At 42.0% G+C, this 22,311-nt stretch overlaps 1 protein-coding gene across 1 annotated transcript in view; it reads right to left on the reverse strand.

Moving 5' to 3' along the window:
• Positions 1-22,311, reverse strand: part of LOC137636889 (ubiquitin-protein ligase E3C) — a 159,362-nt gene that overhangs the window by 93,074 nt on the left and 43,977 nt on the right. Inside the window, exons 5-7 of the mRNA XM_068369245.1 lie at positions 19,283-19,417; positions 14,839-14,992; positions 3,841-4,073 (exon numbers count right to left, since the gene is read on the reverse strand). Of these exons, the coding sequence (XP_068225346.1) occupies positions 3,841-4,073; positions 14,839-14,992; positions 19,283-19,417 (522 nt within the window). The remainder of the gene's footprint in view (positions 1-3,840; positions 4,074-14,838; positions 14,993-19,282; positions 19,418-22,311) is intronic.

Consider the following 22,311-nt stretch of genomic DNA (forward strand, 5'->3'; position numbering starts at 1 on the left):
GGCCAGGACACCACCCACCCGTTGAGATACTACTACTAGAGAGTTATTGAGTCCTTTGACTGGGCAAACAGTACTACACTGGATCCTTCTCTTTGGTTACGGCTCATTTTCCTTTTGCCTACACATACACCGAATAGTCTGGCCTATTCTTCACATATTATCTGTCCTCATACACCTGACAACACTGAGATTACCACACAATTCTTCCTCACTCAAGGGGTTAACTACTGCAATGTAATTGTTCAGTGGCTACTTTCCTCTTGGTAAGGGAAGAAGAGACTCTTTAGCTATGGTAAGCAGCTCTTCTAGGAGAAGGACACTCCAAAATCAAACCATTGTTCTCTAGTCTTGGATAGTGCCATAGCCTCTGTAACATGGTCTTTCCATGTCTTGGGGTAGAGTTCTCTTGCTTGAGAGTACAATTGGGCATACTATTCTATATTACTTCACTTCTTGCTTTTTTGAAGTTTTTATAGTTTATATATGAAATATTTATTTTAATGTTGTTACTGTTCTTAAAATATTTTATTTTATTTGTTAATTCTTTTCTTGCAGTTTCTTTATTGCCTTTCCTCACTGGGCTATTTTCCCTGTTGGAGCCCTTGGGCTTGTGGCATTCTACTTTTCCAACTAAGGTTGTAGCTTTGCAAGTAATAATAATATTAGACCAAGGCAACTCGGTCTTGGTCTGGCAGAAAAGGTCAAGGACCATATCCTTCGCCTCGGGAGGGGAGTATGATGGATCGCCCAATCCACTGAATTTCCTTAAGCAGCCCAGCACCTGGATGAATGAATGGGCCGACCCTCTCCAATCATTGGTGAACACCTTAGGGATAGCTGGTTGAGGCACATTCAGGAGCTCAGAATTTTCGTCTTTCGACTCATTCAACTCCTGACACACCCATAGAAGCCTGGGTTGAACCAGGTTTGTGAACAACAGGCCCAACAGGGGCAAGTGGCCTAGAGGGGAGGTTCTGCACTATAGGCAACAACAAGATAGGTACCGAACCGAGAGCACCCTTCTATTAATCTGGAAGCTCAAGCACTTTCAAAGCCCAGTCCCACAGAAAGGTTCTTATATCCTTCTGCTCCAGGGTGTAGCCCCAAAGGACGCAAAAAAACAAGTAGTCTCCTTCTCAAGAGCCACCGCCGTCTATGATGCCTGCGCAAGGACCATGGGAACAGCCACTGACTGGGGGGGGGGGTTGTGCGGGACTCGAACCAAAGTCTGGCGTTCACCAGTCAAGGACGTTACCACATCAGCCACCACAACCCTAGAAACTGGTCTAGGCCTAGGAGACCGTGTTTCCTGAGAACACATAGTTTCAGGGCTGTACCTGCAAATACATAGCAGATTGATCTCAAGCCAAAAGACGAGAAGGAGGCAATCTCTCATAGGATGGACAACGGATGTCCTTTTTGCACCGATCACTAGCTGGTCGGCAGTCATGGCCTAGAGAGGAGTCCCTGGAAGGGCAACAGATTACCGCAGCTGGAGAGCGATGGTCACGAGATTCCAAGGGACAAACCCTGGCTGGCGAGAGATGCTGGCGAGGAGTAATCACGAGTCGACCTATGAGGATCTACAGGAGAGTAACGATCATGAGTAGGGGAGTGATGGTCATGCGTTGGTGAGTGAAAACAGAGCGCTAGCAGACGAGGCAATGGCGAATGCTGAAGAGTTGGTGAACAATGAATTGGCGAATGCCGAGAAGCTGGCGAACGACGAGGAGCTGGAGAATGACAAGAAGCTGGAGAACGACGTGTAGCTGTTGAAACACGAGTAGTCGACGAACGCTAAGGAGATGGCAAGTGATGTACATGAGCTGACCAATGACGAAGAGCTTGAGCATGATGGTCAGGAACTGGCGAACAGCAGAGAAGGTGAGTGACGATCACGAGCTGTAGAGTGATGGTCACGAGGTGCGGAGCTCCAATCACAAGAAGAAATTGACAAACACAAACAGCTGACGAGTGATGAGACGACGATGGCGAACGTCCCTAAGGAGAGTGAGATATTCATCGGCCCTTGGGAGTGTTGAAGAGACATCTCCTGGCAGATGGAGAAGGAGATCGTCTGGTGGAGCGGCAACGTCTACACTCCCTTGAAGAAAAGTGACGATCCTTGTGACATTGAGTGCTTCCGTCATCAATGGCATGCCGGCGAGGAAGAGAAATGACTCGTCGATGGTGACGAAGTTCCTCTGCAGGGGGAGACATGCTCTGAAGGGCAGGGCGTCAGCGGAGGGACAGGTGACAATTAGAATGTCTCAGGAATGGCGTCTATGGGGAGGGCCTCACTCTCGCAAGAGACTGCCCATGCCTTTGCTCCTCCCCCGAAGGAAGAGTTGGCTCAGCATGGGGGAGAGCGCAGTCTTTGGCAATGGCAGCAGCTGCATGAGATGGTGAAGGGTGAATCCTGTCGGCAGCAGGGGTGGAAGACACTCCAGGGTCTCGGTCCTTCAAATTCAGAGAAAGTCAGTGTCCGCTTCCTTTCAGCGCAAAGTTGAAGGAGTTCTAACAGCGCCTCCTTCGACGTGGGACCGGTCATTCCCAACGATGGCCTAACCTATAAAACATAAGAGATTGAGAAAGATCCAACCAAGAGAAAGGGCAGAACTGTTTCCGTAGGGGAAGCAGCCTTGTCCCTTGAACCCTGGGGTTGACCTGGTGTAAATTGGTCTACGCTCCTGTTCGATCGTTCCTCAAACAAGGCAAATCGAGCATGAGCTTAGGGAAGAGATCGGGGGGTCAAGGGAGAAGTCCAAAGTTTCTTCGACTTCAAGGAAGACCCCGAAGGCAAAGAATCTCTCTTAAACTTTTTATTGCGTCGTCTCCCAAATCTCTCCCACTGGGAGGCAGACCACTCCCAGCATTCAGGGCAGGTGTTATCCTGGTCACAGCGCCGTCTCGATGGAGGACATGAAAGTCCCACAGGAGCATCCCTAAGGTCCTGGATAGGTCCGTATAAGGACCGTCTCCACGTAGGATATGAAAGTCCTGCAGGAGCATCCCTCAGGTCCTGGATAGGTCCGCATAAGGACGGCAAAGGAAGAAAACAATCACAACAGTAAAGAAAAAGCAAAAAGAAGTGTCCAATAGCAAACTAAGTTGGAAGGAGGGCGAAAACGTCCGTTCTCCACCTAGCCAAAAGAAAGTGGTAACACAACACAGGTGTGCGAGTGAGCACGGTGGCGGGCTACCCACCCCAAATCCCCCACTAACTAGCGGGAGAGTGGTTATACCTCGCTAAAACTCATATGGCTCGTGTTCCAACCTCACAGAAAGTATAATCCCTATGGTGAAGTTTGTATTTGGTTTTGTAACAAAGTCCAATTATTGTGATAAAAACAACTAACGTTTTATGAGATCGATTAGGAATGACTTTTGAACAATCTTTCTTTCCTACCAATGACCTGTCTTAACCCTTTTACCCCCAAAGGACGTACTGGTACGTTTTACAAAAGCCCTCCCTTTACCGCCATGGACGTACCGGTACGTCCTTGCCAAAAAATGCTATAAAAAAAAATTTTTCATATTTTTGGAGAAAATTCAGGCATTTTCCAAGAGAATGAGACCAACCTGACCTCTCTATGACAAAAATTAAGGCCGTTAGAGCAATTTAAAAAAATATACTGCAAAATGTGCCGGGGAAAAAATAACCCCTTGGGGGTTAAGGGTTGGAAATTTCCAAATAGCCTGGGGGTAAAAGGGTTAATGGACATGAAGAATGATAAAAAAAAAAAAACTATACGTGTGGGCATCTGAAGAGGTACTGTACTAATACACTCTTGCTCATACTATACAAATACTGAAAATTAAAGTTAATGTTGTACTTACCGACATTTGTATGAACTATCATGAGAAGCGAGTATAAGAGCGACGGAGCCGGGGAAACCTTTAGAAAGTTTTGTATCATACAAGTATTAGGATTTCCGAGAAAAGAAAAGATGCTGTCGACAGGTAATTTCACAGTTGATTCGTTAGCCAAACAAGGTATAACAAAATTACAGATCTGAGTATGCGCTGCTTTCCCAAACACCTCTTGACAGAATCCCTCTACAACGCATGACCTGCAATAAATGTAAAAAATCTTTAAACAAAAAATCACACAATCTGAAAGCAATTTATATTTTTCCTAACTAGACAAACACGAGTACTTTAATACGAGAATTGATTCAAGCACAGCTGGAACTCAGCAGTTAACCCTTTCACCCCCAAAGGACGTACCGGTACGTTCTTGCAAAACACAGTTAATTACATGTTTTTATATATTTTTCATAATTTTATGAGAAACTTCAGGCATTTTCCAAAAGAATGAGACCAACCTGACCTCTCTAGGACAAAAATTAAGTCTGTTAGAGCAATTTAAAAAAATATATATAGCAAAATATGCTCGAAATTTAACCTTATGGTGGGGGTAAAAGGGTTAAAACGTTATAACAAGGTGTCTGCAACAGTCAGTAGTTAGTGGCAAGCGGCGAGACCGCTGCTGGTACACTGAACTGTCACTTTGATTGCGTCTGGGACTTTAGGGGGAATGTGAGTTAAAGGACTCACATCTGTATGATTAGGAAAAAAGGGATTTTGACGAAGGAAAAATCTATTTCTGGGGAGATGCCTGTGACGCCCGGTGAAAAGGTAATTCTTGTCACTTTTCTAATATAAATACTTCCAAATATACCAGAGAAAGTTAAAGCATGGAATGCAGAGGTTACTTCCCTCGCGCGAGCACCCTGAGGGCGTCGTGTATAAAGATAGGGCGTGTGAAAACCACTATTCACAGGTCGTCTTCCATTTAGATAATTCCTTCGCCAATAAGGGATGAGCCGCTACAGCGGCACTAACCAAACCAACCTGATCCACTCCACCGACGCCCGACCCGAGCGCCATCTACACATCCTTCTTTTTGGACTCGTCTGCGACGCTACCTTTGTTTTTGTGCTCTCTTTATTGCTGTGTTTTTTGGATTTCTTCGCCATGGCTGAAGCTCTCCTTCCAATTACATTTAAAATTTGTGATTTGTTCCAACACAAATATAAACCTTTGTCCTTTAATAAGACTCATTCTTTGGTGGGTGGAAGTCCCAATTACCAAAACTGACTGGATAAAATCCTGGGATAGCTATGCTCAGACCTTATAAGGCACAGAGGGTAGCCTCCTAAACACCTCGCGAACCAGGGTCGACAGAACCATCAGGTTCACAGCCAAGACAACCAAAGCTGTTGCACAGGAAAATCCCTCTCTAGATTAGAGAGTTTGCTAAGTACACCATATACAAATTAATGGGTTTGCCTGTATCTATCCATCTTTCCCCTCATAAGGAGGATGGTGGAATGAACACTTCTATTTCTACAGTATTAGAAAAGCTGCCAGCTATCAACGGTGATTACCTGTATCAATGCCCATCCAGCTCGGTGGGGTTCCAACCGCTATAACCCAAGGGAGGGGAAGAAGAGAGGAAAGGGGCCAAACACTTACTCTCATCCCAGACTTATATTGAAACAATTAAAAGACGTGACAATTTTGGTCCTGTAAAGGAGTTAAGGCAGTATATCTAACCGAACTAGGCGGTACATCTAACTGTACTAGGCGGTATATCTTAGCAATCATTGTTTCCCAACGGTTATATATGCGGATGAGCAACTTAGTGGGGGAACAAGAACTTTAGGTGTAGAGAAATAGTCCCCTTAAATCTCGATGAAGTCACTGGAAGCAGAGTGACAGATTGGGTTTAAGGCGAGAGACAAGTTGTCTCTTCTGCTTCTACTCCTGATGCCTGGCGGATGATCTTCATAGAATTAGTTTAGTCCGGCAGGGGTCACTCGCCTTGTTAGACAGGCACTGCGCATCACAAGAAACTGGCTATCCTTTGATGAATCTAGCCAATGAATCCTTTATGGATTTGGTTTATTTATGGAAAGAGAAAATGACAGTATGGCCCCATCTCCCCTAGTGAGAATGCCCAGCCTTCCTCCCTAAGGGAGTTTGGTGAAAGACTGCTAGATATGTGTGTTGAACAGGAGCTGATGAAAGTTACAGCTTTTTTCAAGAAGAGAGATATAAATAAGTACAGTACACATGGATAAGAGTGGAAAACAGAAAAGTTATATTGTATGTTGATAACAAGAAGGATGGCTAATAAACTGAATAATGTGCACATGTTTATAAGTATGGCTAATGGTATGTTTGATCCTATTTTGGTTGAAGCAAATTTAGTTGTAGAAAAAGAATGAGGGAGGATATAAAACAGAAGTAGTGAAGGTGGAAGTTGAAAGACCCATAGATAAGAAGTGAATATTAAGAAAGGTTGAAAGTGGCATATAAAAGGATTAAAGTGAGAGAAACTGGTGATCTAGAGATAGAGTAAAAGTTAATGAAAAAAAAATTTGTGGGCATGCAAGTAATTTATGTGGTTAGCGGTTTGTTGGAGGTAGCATGAGTAAAGGTATTGAATGGTGGAATGAAGGAGTGAAGATGAAGGTTGAAGAGAAAAAGAGGCCATTTGAAGAATGGCTGCAGAGTAACAGTACTCTAGAGAAAAGTCTGAAAAAAGTAAAGAGAAAAATGAGGCAAAGAGGGAGGCTGACTGGAGGTGGGGTCAGTCATTTGGGTAGTTTGTAAGAAGAGAATAAAAAGTTTTGGACAGAAGTGAATAGTGTAAGGAACGGTAATAAAAGAATTAGGAGACAGTGAAAAATGAAAATGCAAGGTTATTAAAATGAGATGAGGCAAGGAAAAAGTGGGCTGAATATTTTGAAAGGTTGTTGAATGTTGAGGATAATACGGAGGCAGATGTAATTGCTGTTGCAGTTGCTGAGGTGCCAGTGAAGAGAGATTACAAGAAAGGAAGTGAAGAGAGTATTAGATAAGATGAGAGCAGGAAAAGCACCTGTTATGGGTGGTGTGTGGGCTGAGATGTTAAAGGAAGGGGGTGTGCATGTGCTAAAATGGTTGGTGAGATTATTTAATATATGTTTTATGTTGTGAATGGTGCCAGTAGATTGGGTGTGTGCATGTATTGCTTCACTATACAATGATAAACAGGTGCAAGAGTGTTGTAATTCTAGGGGTATTAGTTTATTAAGTGTGATTGGAAAAATATGGGGATATAGGACGAAAAACGCAAAATCCTGAAAAAATTCACTGAGCTTCGTACAACAATGGAGAATGCATGTATGAAATATTTAGTCAAAATCCCTCATACTTTCATAGTTACAGGGTAATTAGTAAAAGTAATTCAATAAGCAAAAAACAACGATCCCTACAAGAAAATGCAGTATTTCTTGTTATCGTAAATTATGATAATTATTACATTTAACATAATGTGGAGGATTAATTTTAATTTAATTTTTTTTTGCCAAATCAGGAGAGAGAGAGAGAGAGAGAGAGAGAGAGAGAGAGAGAGAGAGAGAGAGAGAGAGAGAGAGAGAGAGAGAGAGAGAGAGTGTGTTTATTTAAGTTTTGTCAGGGAGGGAGAGAGAGAGAGAGAGAGAGAGAGAGAGAGAGAGAGAGAGAGAGAGAGAGAGAGAGAGAGAGAGAGAGATAGAGAGAAATTGTTTACAGTATTGGCTTTAGTTTGTCAGAGAGAGAGAGAGAGAGAGAGAGAGAGAGAGAGAGAGAGAGAGAGAGAGAGAGAGAGAGAGAGAGAGAGAGAGAGAGAGAGTGAGTTGTTTTAGTATTGTTAAATCGAGACATTTAATTTGCTTTAGTTTAGTCAGAGAGAGAGAGAGAGAATTTAATTTGCTTTAGTTTTATTAGATCGCGCGTACGCGAGAGAGTATGTGTGTATGTGCGTTTGTGTGTGCGTGTTTTGTGTGTCCGCGGTGCGCGCTGAAGAAAAAGGGTAATTAGCGAATGATTGTTTGAAGTTGGAAAGATTGTTGGTATAATTGAGGTTGTTTGTTTACCTTTTTAGCTAGGATAGGGTGGTGATGAATGTCTTGGGCGAAAGCATTGGATATCGAACGATAGAAGGAGTCGGTTCTGTATTTTTTTGCTCTTCGAAAGCCGGCTGTGAAGCTTTTTTTTATATTCTGAGTAAGTACTGTTTTTATTTATTTTTGTTAGGCGCGTTCATGAGTGATAGAAAGTTTTTATTGTTTATCTTTGATTATGGTGCGATAGTTAAGTTAGTTAGGAGTGTTCATAAGTGTTTTTTTTATTTTGGCAGGCCGCGATTCCTCCTTTGGAGAGATTTAATTGATTTGAATGACGATCTTTAGTTGCTGACCTGGCCTGTAATCGATTATACTTAGACTGCTCTTGTGGATTGACCGACTGTAGATGACCTGGATTGTGTTCAAGAACCGGATTTGATTGTGCTTTTGTATTTCGATTGACGATGATGATGATGCTGATGAGGATAACGCGCACAACCCAAACCAACTAAAACATATACGTACTAATATTTAACAGTGATAAGGTTGCTGCAGAGTTGTGGTTTTGGGCTTTTAATGACTGTTGGCCCTTGTGTGGACAAAGTGGTCCACACATAAACAAATATTGGTTTTGGGTGTGTTAATTTTAAGTTGTTAAGGTTTTTTTATTTGAATGGTGTTACGGTTTATATTTAATATTGTTTATGATTCGTGAAAAGTGTTATTTTGTCTGTTTTTGTGTTAATTTTGTTTAATGTATGATTTTTGTTTTGGTTGCGGTGAATATAGTTTTAAGGTTATGTTTTGTTTGTTTTTCCCTTCGTGCAATAGTCCAGTTTAAAGTAAAGTAAGGGGAAAGTTTGTGTTGTGGGATATTGAGAAAGTAGGAGTGATCAAGGGTGTGGGGGGGTGTGTTTGTTTACATCCCGCTACAATAAAACAAATTGTGAGCAATGACATTTGTACAGAGTCCATGAGTCAAAAGAAGTTGTGATCATTACACCCTTCAGTGCTAGCAAAAACCTCAGAAAGAGTACATGTTTGAGTTTGACCTCTGCCATTCGCTCGCTACATCTGTTTTCCTTGGTTTCGGCAAGAATTTCCTCATGCCAAAGAGGAAAAGACAAGTTAAACATCTCGTTAACATAAGGAAGAAGAAAATTGGCTCTAATAAGAGTTCAGAAGTGGGGAATATCAGAGATATTTGTGGAGTTAGTGACAGAGAGAGAGAGAGTGGTGTGGATGGAGGAGCGACTGCTTTCCCTGACACAGTACCCCAGGCTACGATCTTATCTGAACTTGCACCTAATCCTAGTACATCCGCAGCAGCAGCTACATCTACTCACAAGAGAATTTTGGGAATAGGAAAGCAACTATGTTCACTAGAATCAAAATTAAAACTATTGGTTTGCGACGAAGTCTTGAACTTCAAGATAAAGAAATTCATTGCAGGCAAGAAAGAATTGAAGAAATCAAAATAATATGAAGCAGGTGCATTTTAGAATAAAACCTGACCACAGAGAGTAGCTTGGGCAGCTATGAAACCTTTTTGTAAGAGAATAACACCTTGCCAAAGTAAAATACAAAGGGGGGGAGCCTAAAAGATGAAGATATTGAGCAAAGGATTTTCAATTATGATGAATTACGATAAATAACATAGTTTTGGTTGATTCATATCCAAAAAGGAACATTAAATTCATAATAATCATGATTTATTAATATTGTCTTTGTAAAAATACAAAGAAAAACTTTGAACACCCGTATCTCAAAGCTATACTTTTTGACCTTCAAATTCTATCTTTTCCCTTAGTTTTTAAAATATGGCATTGAAATTCAGTATATAACTTAAAAAGACATTACAAAACAATAAAATAGTGCCCTTTTTTCAAATTTTTGTTTCGCATTTTTTTCTTAATTTTTTCCCTGATTTATAGGATTTATTTTTTTAACATTAAAAAAAAATTCATATCTAGCAAAAAAATTACTTTTAGAAAAAACTCTATTTGATTGGAGGTCTACATCAGGTCTATATAAGGTAGGAATCCCAGGTTGTAATATAAAGTATTAAGGGAGGAGATAGAATTTGAAAAACACTCATTTTCAGGAAAAATCACCCTGGCGTGGCAAAACCGAAGGTCAGAGGCAAAAATCCTATGTAGTATGGAGATGCTCTAAGTTACCTTATTAAGTGGTATGAATGTCAAAGTCACGCCCTTAAAACAGGGCATTAGCCAGCCGGCCCTCTTAAGAATTAAATGGAGGAAGCAATTTTAGAGGTGCAGGGAGGCTTTAGAAGTTATAGATGTATAGATCAGATTTTCATAGTTAGGCATATATGCAAGATATATTTAGTAAAAGGTAAGGAGTTATATTTTGCATTTGTGGATCTGAAAAAAAGCTTATGATATGAGTTAATAGAGATGTGATGTGAAATGTTATGAGGTTATATGGGATGGATGGAAAGCTGTTGCAAGCAGTGAAGAGTTTATATGTAGGCAGTAAAGCATGTAGGTGGCTCGCAGTGAGAATGGGGCTGAGATGTGGATGTCTCCATAATTGATCAATTTGTTTGCTGATGGAGCTGTAAAAGACGTGAATGCTCGAGTGCTTGGTCGAGGATTGAAACAGATAGATGAGAGTGATCATGAGTGGGAGGTGAATAAGTTGCTGTTTGCAGATGAAACTATATTGATTGCAGACTCGGAGGCGAAGCTGTGTCAATTAATGACAGAGTTTGGAAGGTTATGTGAGAGAAGGACGTTGCGAGTGAATGTGGGTAAGAGTAAAGTTAAGAGATACACAAGAACTGAGGGAGGTGCTAGATTGAATGTCATGTTGAATGGAGAGCTACTTGAGGAAGATCATTTCAAGTACTTGGGTTTGGTTGTTGCTGCAAATGATGGAGTGGATGCAGATGTACATCAGGGAGTGAACGAAGGATGTAAAGTGTTGGGGGTAGTGAAGAGTGGTAAAGAATAGAGGGCTAGGAATGAATGTAGTGAGAGTTCTGTATGAGAAATTGATTGCACCAACTGTGATACTGTATATGGATTGGGATTGTGGGGAATGAAAGTGACGGAGTCAAATTGAATTTGTTTTCGAGAAGTGTCTGAGGAGTATGAGTGGTTCAACTTGATTGAATAGAGTTAGAACAAAGTAGTGACGGTAAGAAGGGGTGTGAGAAATGAATTAACAGCTTTAGAGGATATGAATGTGTTGAGGTGGTTTGACCATGTAGAGAAGATGGAAAATGGCCGGCTGTTAAGAAGGCGATGAATGCAAGAGTTGATTGGAGAAGTACAAGAGGAAGGTTTAGGTGAATGAATGAAGTGAAAAAAGCCCTAGGTGACAGAAGGATAGATGTAAGAAAGGAAAAAGAGCTTGCTAGAAAGAGGAATGAATGGTGAGCGATTGTGACACAGTTCCAACGGACCATGCTGCTACCTCAGGTTACCTTGTGCTGAGGTAGCGGCAACAGGGGAGTTAGCATATGAAGCTTCGTTTGGGGTAGAAAACGGGCAAGGGTGCGCTGTAGCAGCCTAGCAGTGCCAATCAAACTTAGCTGAGTCCCTCGTCAGGCTGGGAGGAACGATGAGAAGAGGGTGGGCTGTGGCACCCTAGCAGTATCAACCAAACTCAGCTGAGTCCCTCATCAGGCTGGGAGAAACAATGAAAAGAAAAAGGAAAAATTTGGAAATCCTTTGTATTTTTCCTAGCAATACAAACCTGGAGCTCTTTACTATGGAGTATTTATTTCAGCGAACCTGAAACTAGCCGATAAGCTTTCTGTCAGGGTGTAACTACCCACAGCTAGTTAGCGGGGAAGGAGCGGGCTAGGCTTTCCCCTTGCTCACACCAGCACTAGTGACTAACTCATTTTTTGCAATTGCAGCAGGACTTTCCCTGGGGTAGGAGCTGGCGGGTACAGTAGGTGTCAAGATCTCCAGGTTTGTATGTTAGGAAAAATACAAATTATTTCCAAATTTGTTATTTGTTCCAGCGCAAACTACAAACCTTCCGCTCTTAACTACGGAAACTCACCTTTAGATGGGAAGAAGTCCACAAAACAATTGGCTGGTAACTGTCCCAGAGTGGCCTCTTGTGCTCCATACAGCTTGACCTTGAAGGACTCCTGCACCTCGTTCTCCTCGAGGGATGATGGCCTGGGCAATCAGTGCTGGATGTAAAGTTTCGATGAGTATTGGGTTTAGTACGTATTCGGGCCGAGTCCTTTACTAAATCACAATTTACCCGACTCCCCGACAAGAGGATGGGGACATAAATATATACACATCGTTCAGGTTGCTTTAAGAGCATGGTACTCACCCACAGAAAGACAAGGTCAGCTGTGCAGAGCTCCTCGGATGCTGCGCCCCAAAATAGGGGAAGATAGAGAAGGACGTGGCCAGTCACTCACACATTTATCCTACACGTACTCGCGAGAAACGTCTGCCCTTGACCTTCTGCTACTTGTCCCACAAGAGAGCTGAAGTGTATTACACCACGTTTTGGGCAGCGACCACAGGACCTATCAAGAATGTGTCCGGGTTCATGTGGGCTATATCTTGCAGGCAGTGGGCAGTGAATGTTGTTTGACGTTTCCACCTGCTCGCTTGTAACACCTGCATCACAGAAAAATTCTTTCGGAATGCCAGAGAAGTACTTATTCCCCTGACATTGTGTGCACTGGGCCATCTATCAGACGGTGATCAGTCTGAAGATAGTGCCCTTTCTATTACTCGCCTGATCCATGAGGAGATAGAGTTCTTTGTGATTCTCCTTTGGTGCTAACAAAAAGTCTAATTATCTGGGGTCAAGCTCCTCTCTTTCTTTCTTGTAAGAGCCGATGCAGCTAGCGGACTCTCTTCGCAGAGGCCAGGGCTAGAAGAAAAACTCTTTGATGTCAAATCCTTGTCTGAGGCTTGACGAAAAGACTCTTATGGGACTCCTTTCAATGAACGTAAGACCTTGATAACGTAGCAAGGAGGTGATCTAACTTCCGGCTGAGGACAAGAACACTCAAATTCCGTCAAGGAGGAAATGTAAACTCCATTCAGTTTGAAGGCAAGGCTCAAGGCTGAGCAAAATCAAATCATTTCACCACCGACACCAAGTAGAGTTTTTCCTCCCTAAAGTACAGTGAAATCTCCGCTACTATTCGAACAGAGGCACTGAGTGAAGAAATACCCCGTTCACGACACCAACCACAAAAGACGGACCAGTTCGCATGATAGACTGCAGGCAACAACTCCCGGAGGTATCTTGCCATGCGTCTCCCAACTACCTTTGAAAAGTTTCTCTTTGTGAGCAGTTGCTGGATGACCTCCAGGCATGAAAACAGCAGCAAGGCAGGTTCTAACTCTAGCTAGTTATACCAACAGGCGCAGTCTCGTGAGAGACTGGCCTAGCATAGCGCATCACTGTGGCCTACAGGCATTATGACAAGGAGGGAGAAGAGATGGCAACTGCCTCCCAGGCACATCATCCAGCTCCAAAAAGCTGTGCTCCGATGGAATAGAGCAGGTATGGATGAGTCTAACACCCTTCAACGGAAACCCAGTGGGAGTGACCACTCAGGAGAAGAACGTCTCTCATGCGAGCTGGAAGGTCGATCAACTCCTTGACCTCCTGACAGTGCGTCTCCTTGCAGGCAAAGACCCTGATGCAGAGTAGGTGGCTAAGGGTTCTCCTCCCTCTGAAGGATAGACTGCCCAACACCTGGAGGCAAACCTCCAGGATGCACACTGCGTTCTTCCTCCGTACAGGCAAATACAGCCAGAGGATCATCTCCATGCACCACCTCTAGAACATAGCCGAAGCTAGTTCCTGAGATCACAGGGTCTCTTGACAAGACACTCCGAGGAGTGCTCGTCCTCAACTGCTCACACTCACCAGCCAGAGCAGGGCGAACGTCAGGGAGAGCAGGAGATGAAGCCTCAGCGCTTGAGTGTGCATGCACATGCAACCGTAAGAGTTCTTGCAGCCTTTCCTTAGACGGAGAACCCGTCAGCCCCAAGGAAGGCCACAACAGACGAACCGTGTCGTATGACAGAGACTTCCCTACAGAGGCGCACGACACTGCCTTATTAGGAGAGGCAACGGAGGGAGCTGACACACAGGGTTGTCCCAGCATAACTTGTGCGCCGCTCCTACTCAACCAGCCCCCAGGGGAAGCCATTCTAGCAGAGTCAATATGACGAGATCGAGACAAGGGAGAAAGACGGCGAGACTTCTTCTCTTTTGAGGCTGAACCCGAGGAGGACGAATCTCTCTCTCTCAGGCTTCTTTTTCCGCCATTTACCAAATCTCAGCCACTGGAATGGCGTTCCCTCCCTACCCGCACAAGGAGAATCCTGCGTGCAAGTATGACCTCGACACGCAGGAAAGAGACCATGAGGATCGGTTTACATGAAGGTGCCACACCGGTGCCTTCTGTGTCTGGACAAACCCACATAATTGAGATCCTCACAGGCACTCATACCAGTAAAAGAAAAAGTTACAGAAAGTTTATCTTTAGGCCAATTTGGGAAATCTTTATTTGGTTTGTTAACAGGGGAGTGAGACACGTCTGCATTCGAATTAGAAAAGGGACAGTCAGTCGCTAATGCTGGTGTGAGAAGGAGGCTAGCCTACCATGCTCCTCCACTGCTAACTAGCGGTGGGTAGTTACATCCTGACGAAAAGCTTATCGGCTAGTTTGCTTCGCTGAATAAATACTCCTTAGTAAAGAGTGGAAGGTTTGTATGTTGTGCCGGAACAAATCCCCTTTTGTTTCCATTATTTTGTCAGCTAACTCCCAAAATTTGGGGACGTGCCATGGTAGATAGATGTAAAGATTGAGGGTTTGAATTCGTTTAGGAACAAGATTACAAATCATAAGCATTATAAAGTATGATAAATATTGCCTCAACTTCCACTATTTATAAGAGCATACACTACTATTATGAGAATAACTTACAACAACGCTGAATTTCCAGTGAAGGAAGCAAAATGAATGGGCTTCAGCAACAGTTGCAAAAGCGAATCTGCTAACGGTGTTGGAGCTGCATCAACAGATTCATAAACGTCAGGTACGCGAGACAAGATAAGTTGTACAATTTGTTTGTGGTAACCTGAAAGAAGAAGAATTTATTAATGCTGTGAACAAATTATAAAAGGAAACCTCAAATTGAATCATTCAGAAAAAAACTCAGGTTATCCTTATGAACATATTTCACATATAACACTGGGATTACCTTGCCTTCCAAATGGCAGATTAAAAATAATTATCAAGAACTAAAGAATTTAAAGTTAATTAAAACATGGAGCAAATCACTAGTTTGTGTTTACCAAAATAATATTGTTAGGTGCTGATTCTCTACTCTATCATTAAATACCCGTCTGAGGATCATGTACTTGATAACTATCTAAAATACAATTCTGCTTTTTATTGTATACTTTTCATAGCCTTTAGTGAATTATATCTTTTCTATTTCATTTCCTGCTACTTCATCTTGATAATTTCCAAGATTACATGTGTACTGGTACACTATAAAGTAGGTACACTTTTAAAAAATTTTTAAGTCTATTATTAGTTACACTATTGGTCCATTTCTAAAAGTACTTGGCCTATCATCTTTGTCTATTGTGATTCAATCTGGATTGCTAAACAGTAACATGTTTTATATGCTTTAACGCTATTCCAGTGATATTATGACTAAAATACTTGTGACGGACAGACGGAAAGTCAAATAAAATTATTCAAATTTGGATTTTTATTTGTCCGTGAATTATTTTTGACAACCAATAAAAATTCGAAACAGACTTATCTCGAAACGATGAAAGTTGAGGTATACCTGTATACCACTAAACCTGGCTTCTTATTTCCAGACACACCTACGTGTGCCGAAATCCAGCAAAATCGAAGCGATGTACCTCTCAGTCCAATAATAAAAAGCCATTCTAAAATCTTTAAAAACTAAATAGTTTAAAGGTTATAAGGTCGCTCATGAATGGCAGAGGCAAGGGACAGTGACATTGCCCTAGCAATCAGGACAATGCCCTAGAGACTGACTATATATACATATGATCAGCACCCAAGCCTTCTCTCCACGCAAGCTAGGACCAAGGAGAGCCAGGCAGTGGCTGCTGATGACTCAACAGATAGACCTATAGGCTCCCCCAAGGATGGTAAGGTTGCAGATACTAATGGCACTAACGAGTCTGAGCGGGACTCGAACCCCCGTCTGGTAAACACCAGACAAAAACGTTACCAATCAGGCCACAACCCAAAACTTCAAAAGCTTGAACGACACTCCTTGCATCATTAAAATATTTAAAATTACCCTCCTCCCCCAACGCTATTTTCTCAATAGCAATTAGTATGCCATACAGTTTGGTGGTAAAACATGGAAGCTGTTAGAGGAAATGCACCTCTACAATTAAAAGCATTTCTATTTAGTACAAATCCAATGCCAACATCAGATTTGGAACCATCAGTATATATAATAGTCGATTTCCTATGTTCTGCAACATGTTCAATAAAAAGAGACCTGGCTTCTAAGTCAGTCACATTTTATTAACATCAATAAAATATTTACGAAAAGATATCTCTGGTAATTTCCATGGAAGGGTTATTGATATCTTAAATGGAATCACCTTACTATATCAAGACTGTGTAGAAATTTTTTCACCTGAAAACCATAAGGTTGAGGAGAGTCTGGGTGCAACTCAAAAGTATGTTGAGTGCCTTACAATGTTTGCAGTCTGATAGGCTACAGAATTATGAAGTCCTCACAACCTAAACAAATACCAAACAATAGAAGACTTTCGGTAAAGGTCTAAAGGTAACTCCAGCGTCAACAAGGAAACTTGAGATAGGCGAAGTTCTTAAGGCTCCAGTGGCCAATCTGATGCCAGTATGGTGTATAAGAATCTAAAATCTTTAGTCAATTTGGGGTGGCTGAGGAATATATTTCACTCATGACTATTTTTTCTTTTAAATTAAGGCCTTGTATAACTTTAAAATAGTTTTGCAGTCTGGCCCCCATGATGTATGAGATAAAACTTTTAAGAGATTCAGAGCCTCAAGATGCTTTACTTTTAAAGTTTTCAAGTGAGGACCCCATGTAAGCCTACAATCAAATATCAACCCTAAAAATCTAACTTCACTTACGCATGAGATCCGTTTATCTTTGATGTATGTATCAGGGTTTGAATGTACTCCCCAAACACGACAGAAATGGACAACAACAGTTTTGCTTGTCGAAAACTTAAATCCATTTATATCAGCCCATTGAACTATTTTGTCAATTGTGAGTTGTAATTTTCTCTCAACCATTAACATTCTAGCTGCAGCAAATGATATGGAAAGATCATCTACAAACAATGTAAAGAGAATATCTTGAGGAATGACTGAGGATATTCCATTGATGGCTAATACAAATAGGGTTACACTCAGCACACTACCCTAGGGAATTCCCTCTTCCTGACATTTCCTCTCTGATAGAGTTTCACTTACTCTAACTTGAAAAAATCTATGTGAAACAAATGCTTGAACGAACATCAGTAGCTCTCCTCTCAATCCCAAAATAATGAAGTTTTAAGTATACCATATCTCCATGCAGTATCATATGACTTTTCAAGGTCATAAAAGACCGAGTTATTTATAAATGAAGGTATTAATTTATAATATCAAAATTGAATTAAGTTCAACCTTATGAAGATAAAATCTTCCATTGTATTGTTACTGGCTACCAATGCGGTCTTCAACTGATTTTAAAAAGTTTTTTATTCAGATCTTGGTGGAAGAAACTCATGTAGTTCATGTAATACATTGGATACAGCCATGAAAAGGATGAAAAAGAACTTGCATTTCTGGGTCGACCTGTGACGGCCGGTGAAGAGTCCTTCTTTACACTTTTCTGATATAAATCATCCAAATATACCAGAGAAAGATAAAAGCATGGAATGCAGAGGTTACTACCCTCGCGCGAGCACCTCGTGGGTGTCGTGTATACATCAGGGGCGTGTGAAAACCACTATTCACAGGCTGTCTTCCATTTAGATAATTCCTTCATCAAAGGGAAGGGCCGTAACAAAGGCCCCACAGGTCTCTCCCCAGAAATAGATTTTTCCTTCGTCAACTCCCTTTATTCTCAGGCAGATGAAAGGGAGAGAAAGGAACAAGGGTACAAAGCAGGTAGCACTTGGATAGAGGAAACACTGGGAGGAATGTAATTATAATCTCAACAGAGCAAAAGGAAAAGTAAATATTCTAGATGGCAGTGGAGATGGAAGAGAATTTTTCCAAGACGACAAGAGAGGGAAAATCATGTAAAGCATTCAATGTAAATAGATACATTACGGCAAAAATAAATGGATAATGGGACTCAATAAGTTAATACTTTGAAATTCTCCTGGATGAGGAAAATAAATCAAAACCTGATGTTGCCAAGATAGAGAGACCACTAACCAAAATACAATCCCAAGAGGTTGAAAGAGTTCTTGGAAATACAAAAAGCAGAAAAGACAAAATGTTTATGAATAACAAACCATTTTTAAATAGCAGCCAGAAGCTCTATTATTGATGAATTGACCAGAATACTGTATATAAAACCCAGAAAGAGATAGAATGAGATAAGTCATAAAATAGCCACAAGAGAGACATGGGACTAGTCGGCAAAGAAACAATATAAATTGTGAGGCGAGTCTTCAATCCTTTATACCAAAGAAACCTTAGAAGAAAACAATGTGGCCATTTTGTACAATAATTTTCAAATTGTTAAAATAAATAAGGAGGGGAGAGTGTAATTATCATTTGACATGAGTATTTCAAAATCCAGAGTAAGAATGGCGACCTAACAAGGTCGACCAAAGCATCACTCTAAGGCATTCTGGGTAAACAAGAGAGGTAAGGTTTGCGCAAGTAAGAAGGGAAGTTCGGGGTGGCCTATTGGGGGTGAAAATTCTGGCTGGATAGAAGCCGATAAGAGTAAACTCCTAATTATTTGGGACATAGTGTTCGTGTCGGAATAAATATGTTTCTATTTATTTTTTGGCAATACAAAAGGCACATTATCCTTCCGCCGGGGGTAGTCCTCACAGAAAACGGAAGTAGGGTAAACTAAACAAAACTCTGGTCGGTTGAGAGGAGATTCCAGGTAACTCCTGAGAAAGTAGTTCGAGGTAAGTCTCTGTGTTGGAACAAAGACACATTTAGGTACAAAACATTTGAATATCCCAAAAGATTTATAGGTCTATTTGTTCGATCCTTAAGTCCAAGAACTAAACTGAGATATCAAAATAATATATACTGAAAAAAAAGATAAAGGCAATGAGGTCTAGCTCATAAAAAAAACTTGAAACATTTTAACTACTGTATCTGATAAATAAAACAATAAAACATTAAACAAATGCATTACCTCTAGCAATTACATAGGAGTATAACGATGTCAAGAACACCTGCTGGTCGCTCTTAGATAACTTTGTGTTCCAACTTTCTGTGGCAGTGACAATTTCTAACAATCTCAAGGAAGGAGCATGGGCTGTAGGGACATCTAGGAAAAGAAAAGAAATAGAATACATATCAACTGCAGGCCTTCTAAGCTTAAAAGCTGAAACTGATATCCTGAAAAAAAGTTATAATTAGATTCTTATTTATATTTACATAGATATTAACCCTTTTACCCCCAGGCTATTTGGAGATTTCCAACCCTTAACCCCCAAGGGGTTATTTTTTTCCCAGCACATTTTGCAGTATACTTTTTTTAAATTGCTCTAACAGCTTTAATTTTTGTCATAGAGAGGTTAGGTTGGTCTCATTCTCTTGGAAAATGTTATTTTCATTAGTAAAATAAATTTTTGAATATACTTACCCGATAATCATGTAGCTGTCAACTCCGTTGCCCGACAGAATTCTACGGAAGGGATACGCCAGCGATCGCTATACAAGAGGGGGGTGTACTCACAAGCGCCACCTGTGGCCAGGTACTGCAGTACTTCTGTTGACACCACTTCAATTTTTCCTCGGTCCACTGGTTCTATGGGGAAGGGTGGGTCAATTAAATCATGATTATCGGGTAAGTATATTCAAAAATTTATTTTACTAATGAAAATAACATTTTTCAATATTAAACTTACCCGATAATCATGTAGCTGATTCACACCCAGGGAGGTGGGTGAAAACCAGTGTACATGTATATCAAGAAGCTAAGTATCCCGTATTTCATATTATCAGTTATTCAAAATAACAATGAAATTACAAGTACCTGGTAAGGAAGTCGACTTGAGCCATTACTCTGCCTTAAATAAGTTCGTCTTCCTTACTGAGCGCAGCGTTCCTCTTAGGAGGCTGAACAACTCTAAGGTGCTGAAGTATCAAGGGCTGCAACCCATACTAAAGGACCTCATCACAACCTTTAACCTCGGCGCTTCTCAAGAAAGAATTGACCACCCGCCAAATCAACAAGGATGTGGAAGGCTTCTTAGCCGACCGTACAACCCATAACAAGTATTCAAGAGAAAGGTTAAAAGGTTATGGGATTATGGGAATGTAGTGGCTGAGCCCTCGCCTACTACTGCATTCGTTGCTACGAATGGTCCCAGGGTGTAGCAGTACTCGTAAAGAGACTGGACATCTTTGAGATAGAATGATGCGAACACTGACTTGCTTCTCCAATAGGTTGCATCCATAACACTCTGCAGAGAATGGCTCTGTTTGAAGGCCACTGAAGTAGCCACAGCTCTCACTTCATGTGTCCTTACCTTCAGCAAAGCAAGGTCTTCTTCCTTCAGATGAGAATGTGCTTCTCTAATCAGAAGCCTGAATAGTAAGAAACTGAGTTCTTAGAACTTGGAAAAGAAGGTTTCTTGATAGCACACCATAAGGCTTCTGATTGTCCTCGTAAAGGTTAAGACCTTTTTAGATAGTACCTAAGAGCTCTAACTGGGCAAAGTACTCTCTCCAGTTCATTCCCCACCAAGTTGGACAGGCTTGGGATCTCGAACGACTTAGGCCAAGGACGTGAAGGAAGCTCGTTTAGCAAAAACCGAGCTGCAAGGAACATGTAGCCGTTTCAGATGTGAAAACAATGATCCTGCTGAAGGTGTGGATCTCACTTACTCTTTTAGCTGTTGTCAAGCACACGAGGAAAAGAGTTTTTAATGTGAGGTCCTAAAAAGAGGCTGATTGGAGAGGTTCAAATCTTGATGACATAAGGAACCTTAGGACCACGTCTAGATTCCAGCCTGGAGTGGACAACCGACGTTCCTTTGAGGTCTCAAAAGACCTAGGGAGGTCCTGTAGATCTTTGTTGGTGGAAAGATCCAAGCCTCTGTGGCGGAAAACCGCTGCCAACATACTTCTGTAACCCTTGATCGTAGGAGCTGAAAGGGATCTTACTTTCCTTAGATATAACAGGAAGTCAGCAATCTGGGTTACAGTGGTACTGGTTGAGGAAACTGCATTGGTCTTGTACCAGCTACGGAAGACTTCCCCTTGAGACTGATAGATTCTGAGAGTGGATGTTCTCCTTGCTTTGGCAATCGCTCTGGCTGCCTCCTTCGAAAAGCCCCTAGCTCTTGAGAGTCTTTCGAAAGTCTGAAGGCAGTCAGACGAAGAGCGTGGAGGTTTGGGTGTACCTTCTTTACGTGAGGTAGACGTAGAAGGTTCACTCCTAGAGGAAGAGTCCTCGGAATGTCGACCAGCCATTGCAGTACCTCTAAGAACCATTCTCTCGCGGGCCAGAGCGGAGCCAACCAACGTCAGCCGTGTCCCTTTGCGAGAGGAGAACTTCTGAAGTACCCTGTTGACAATCTTGAACGGCGGGAATGCATACAGGTCGAGATGGAACCAATCCAGCAGAAAAGCATCCACGTGAACTGCTGCTGGGTCTGGAATCGGAGAACAATACAACAGGAGTCTCTAGGTTATCGAGGTAGCGAACAGATCTATGGTTGGCTGACCCCACAGGGCCCAAAGTCTGCTGCAAACATTCTTGTGAAGGGTCCACTCTGTGGGGATGACCTGACCCTTCCGGCTGAGGTGATCTGCCATGACATTCATACCGCCCTGAATGAACCTCGTTACCAGCGTGAGCTTTCGATCTTTAGACCAGATGAGGAGGTCCCTTGCGATCTAGAACAACTTCACGAAAGAGTCCCTCCCTGCTTGAAGATGTCAGCCAGGGCTGTGGTGTTGTCAGAGTCCACCTCCACCACTTTGTTAAGCTGGAGGGACTTGAAGTTTATCAAGGCCAGAAGAACCGCCAACAACTCCTTGCAATTGATGTGAAGTGTCCTTTGTTCCTGATTCCATGTTCCCGAGCATTCCTGTCCGTCCAAAGTCGCACCCCAGCCCGTGTCTGATGCGTCCGAGAGGAGAAGGCGGTCGGGTTTCTGAACAGCCAAAGATAGACTTCCTTGAGAAGAAAGCTGTTCTTACACCACGCGA

Source organism: Palaemon carinicauda, unplaced genomic scaffold, assembly GCF_036898095.1.
Source record: "Palaemon carinicauda isolate YSFRI2023 unplaced genomic scaffold, ASM3689809v2 scaffold43, whole genome shotgun sequence".
NCBI lineage: Eukaryota > Metazoa > Arthropoda > Malacostraca > Decapoda > Palaemonidae > Palaemon > Palaemon carinicauda.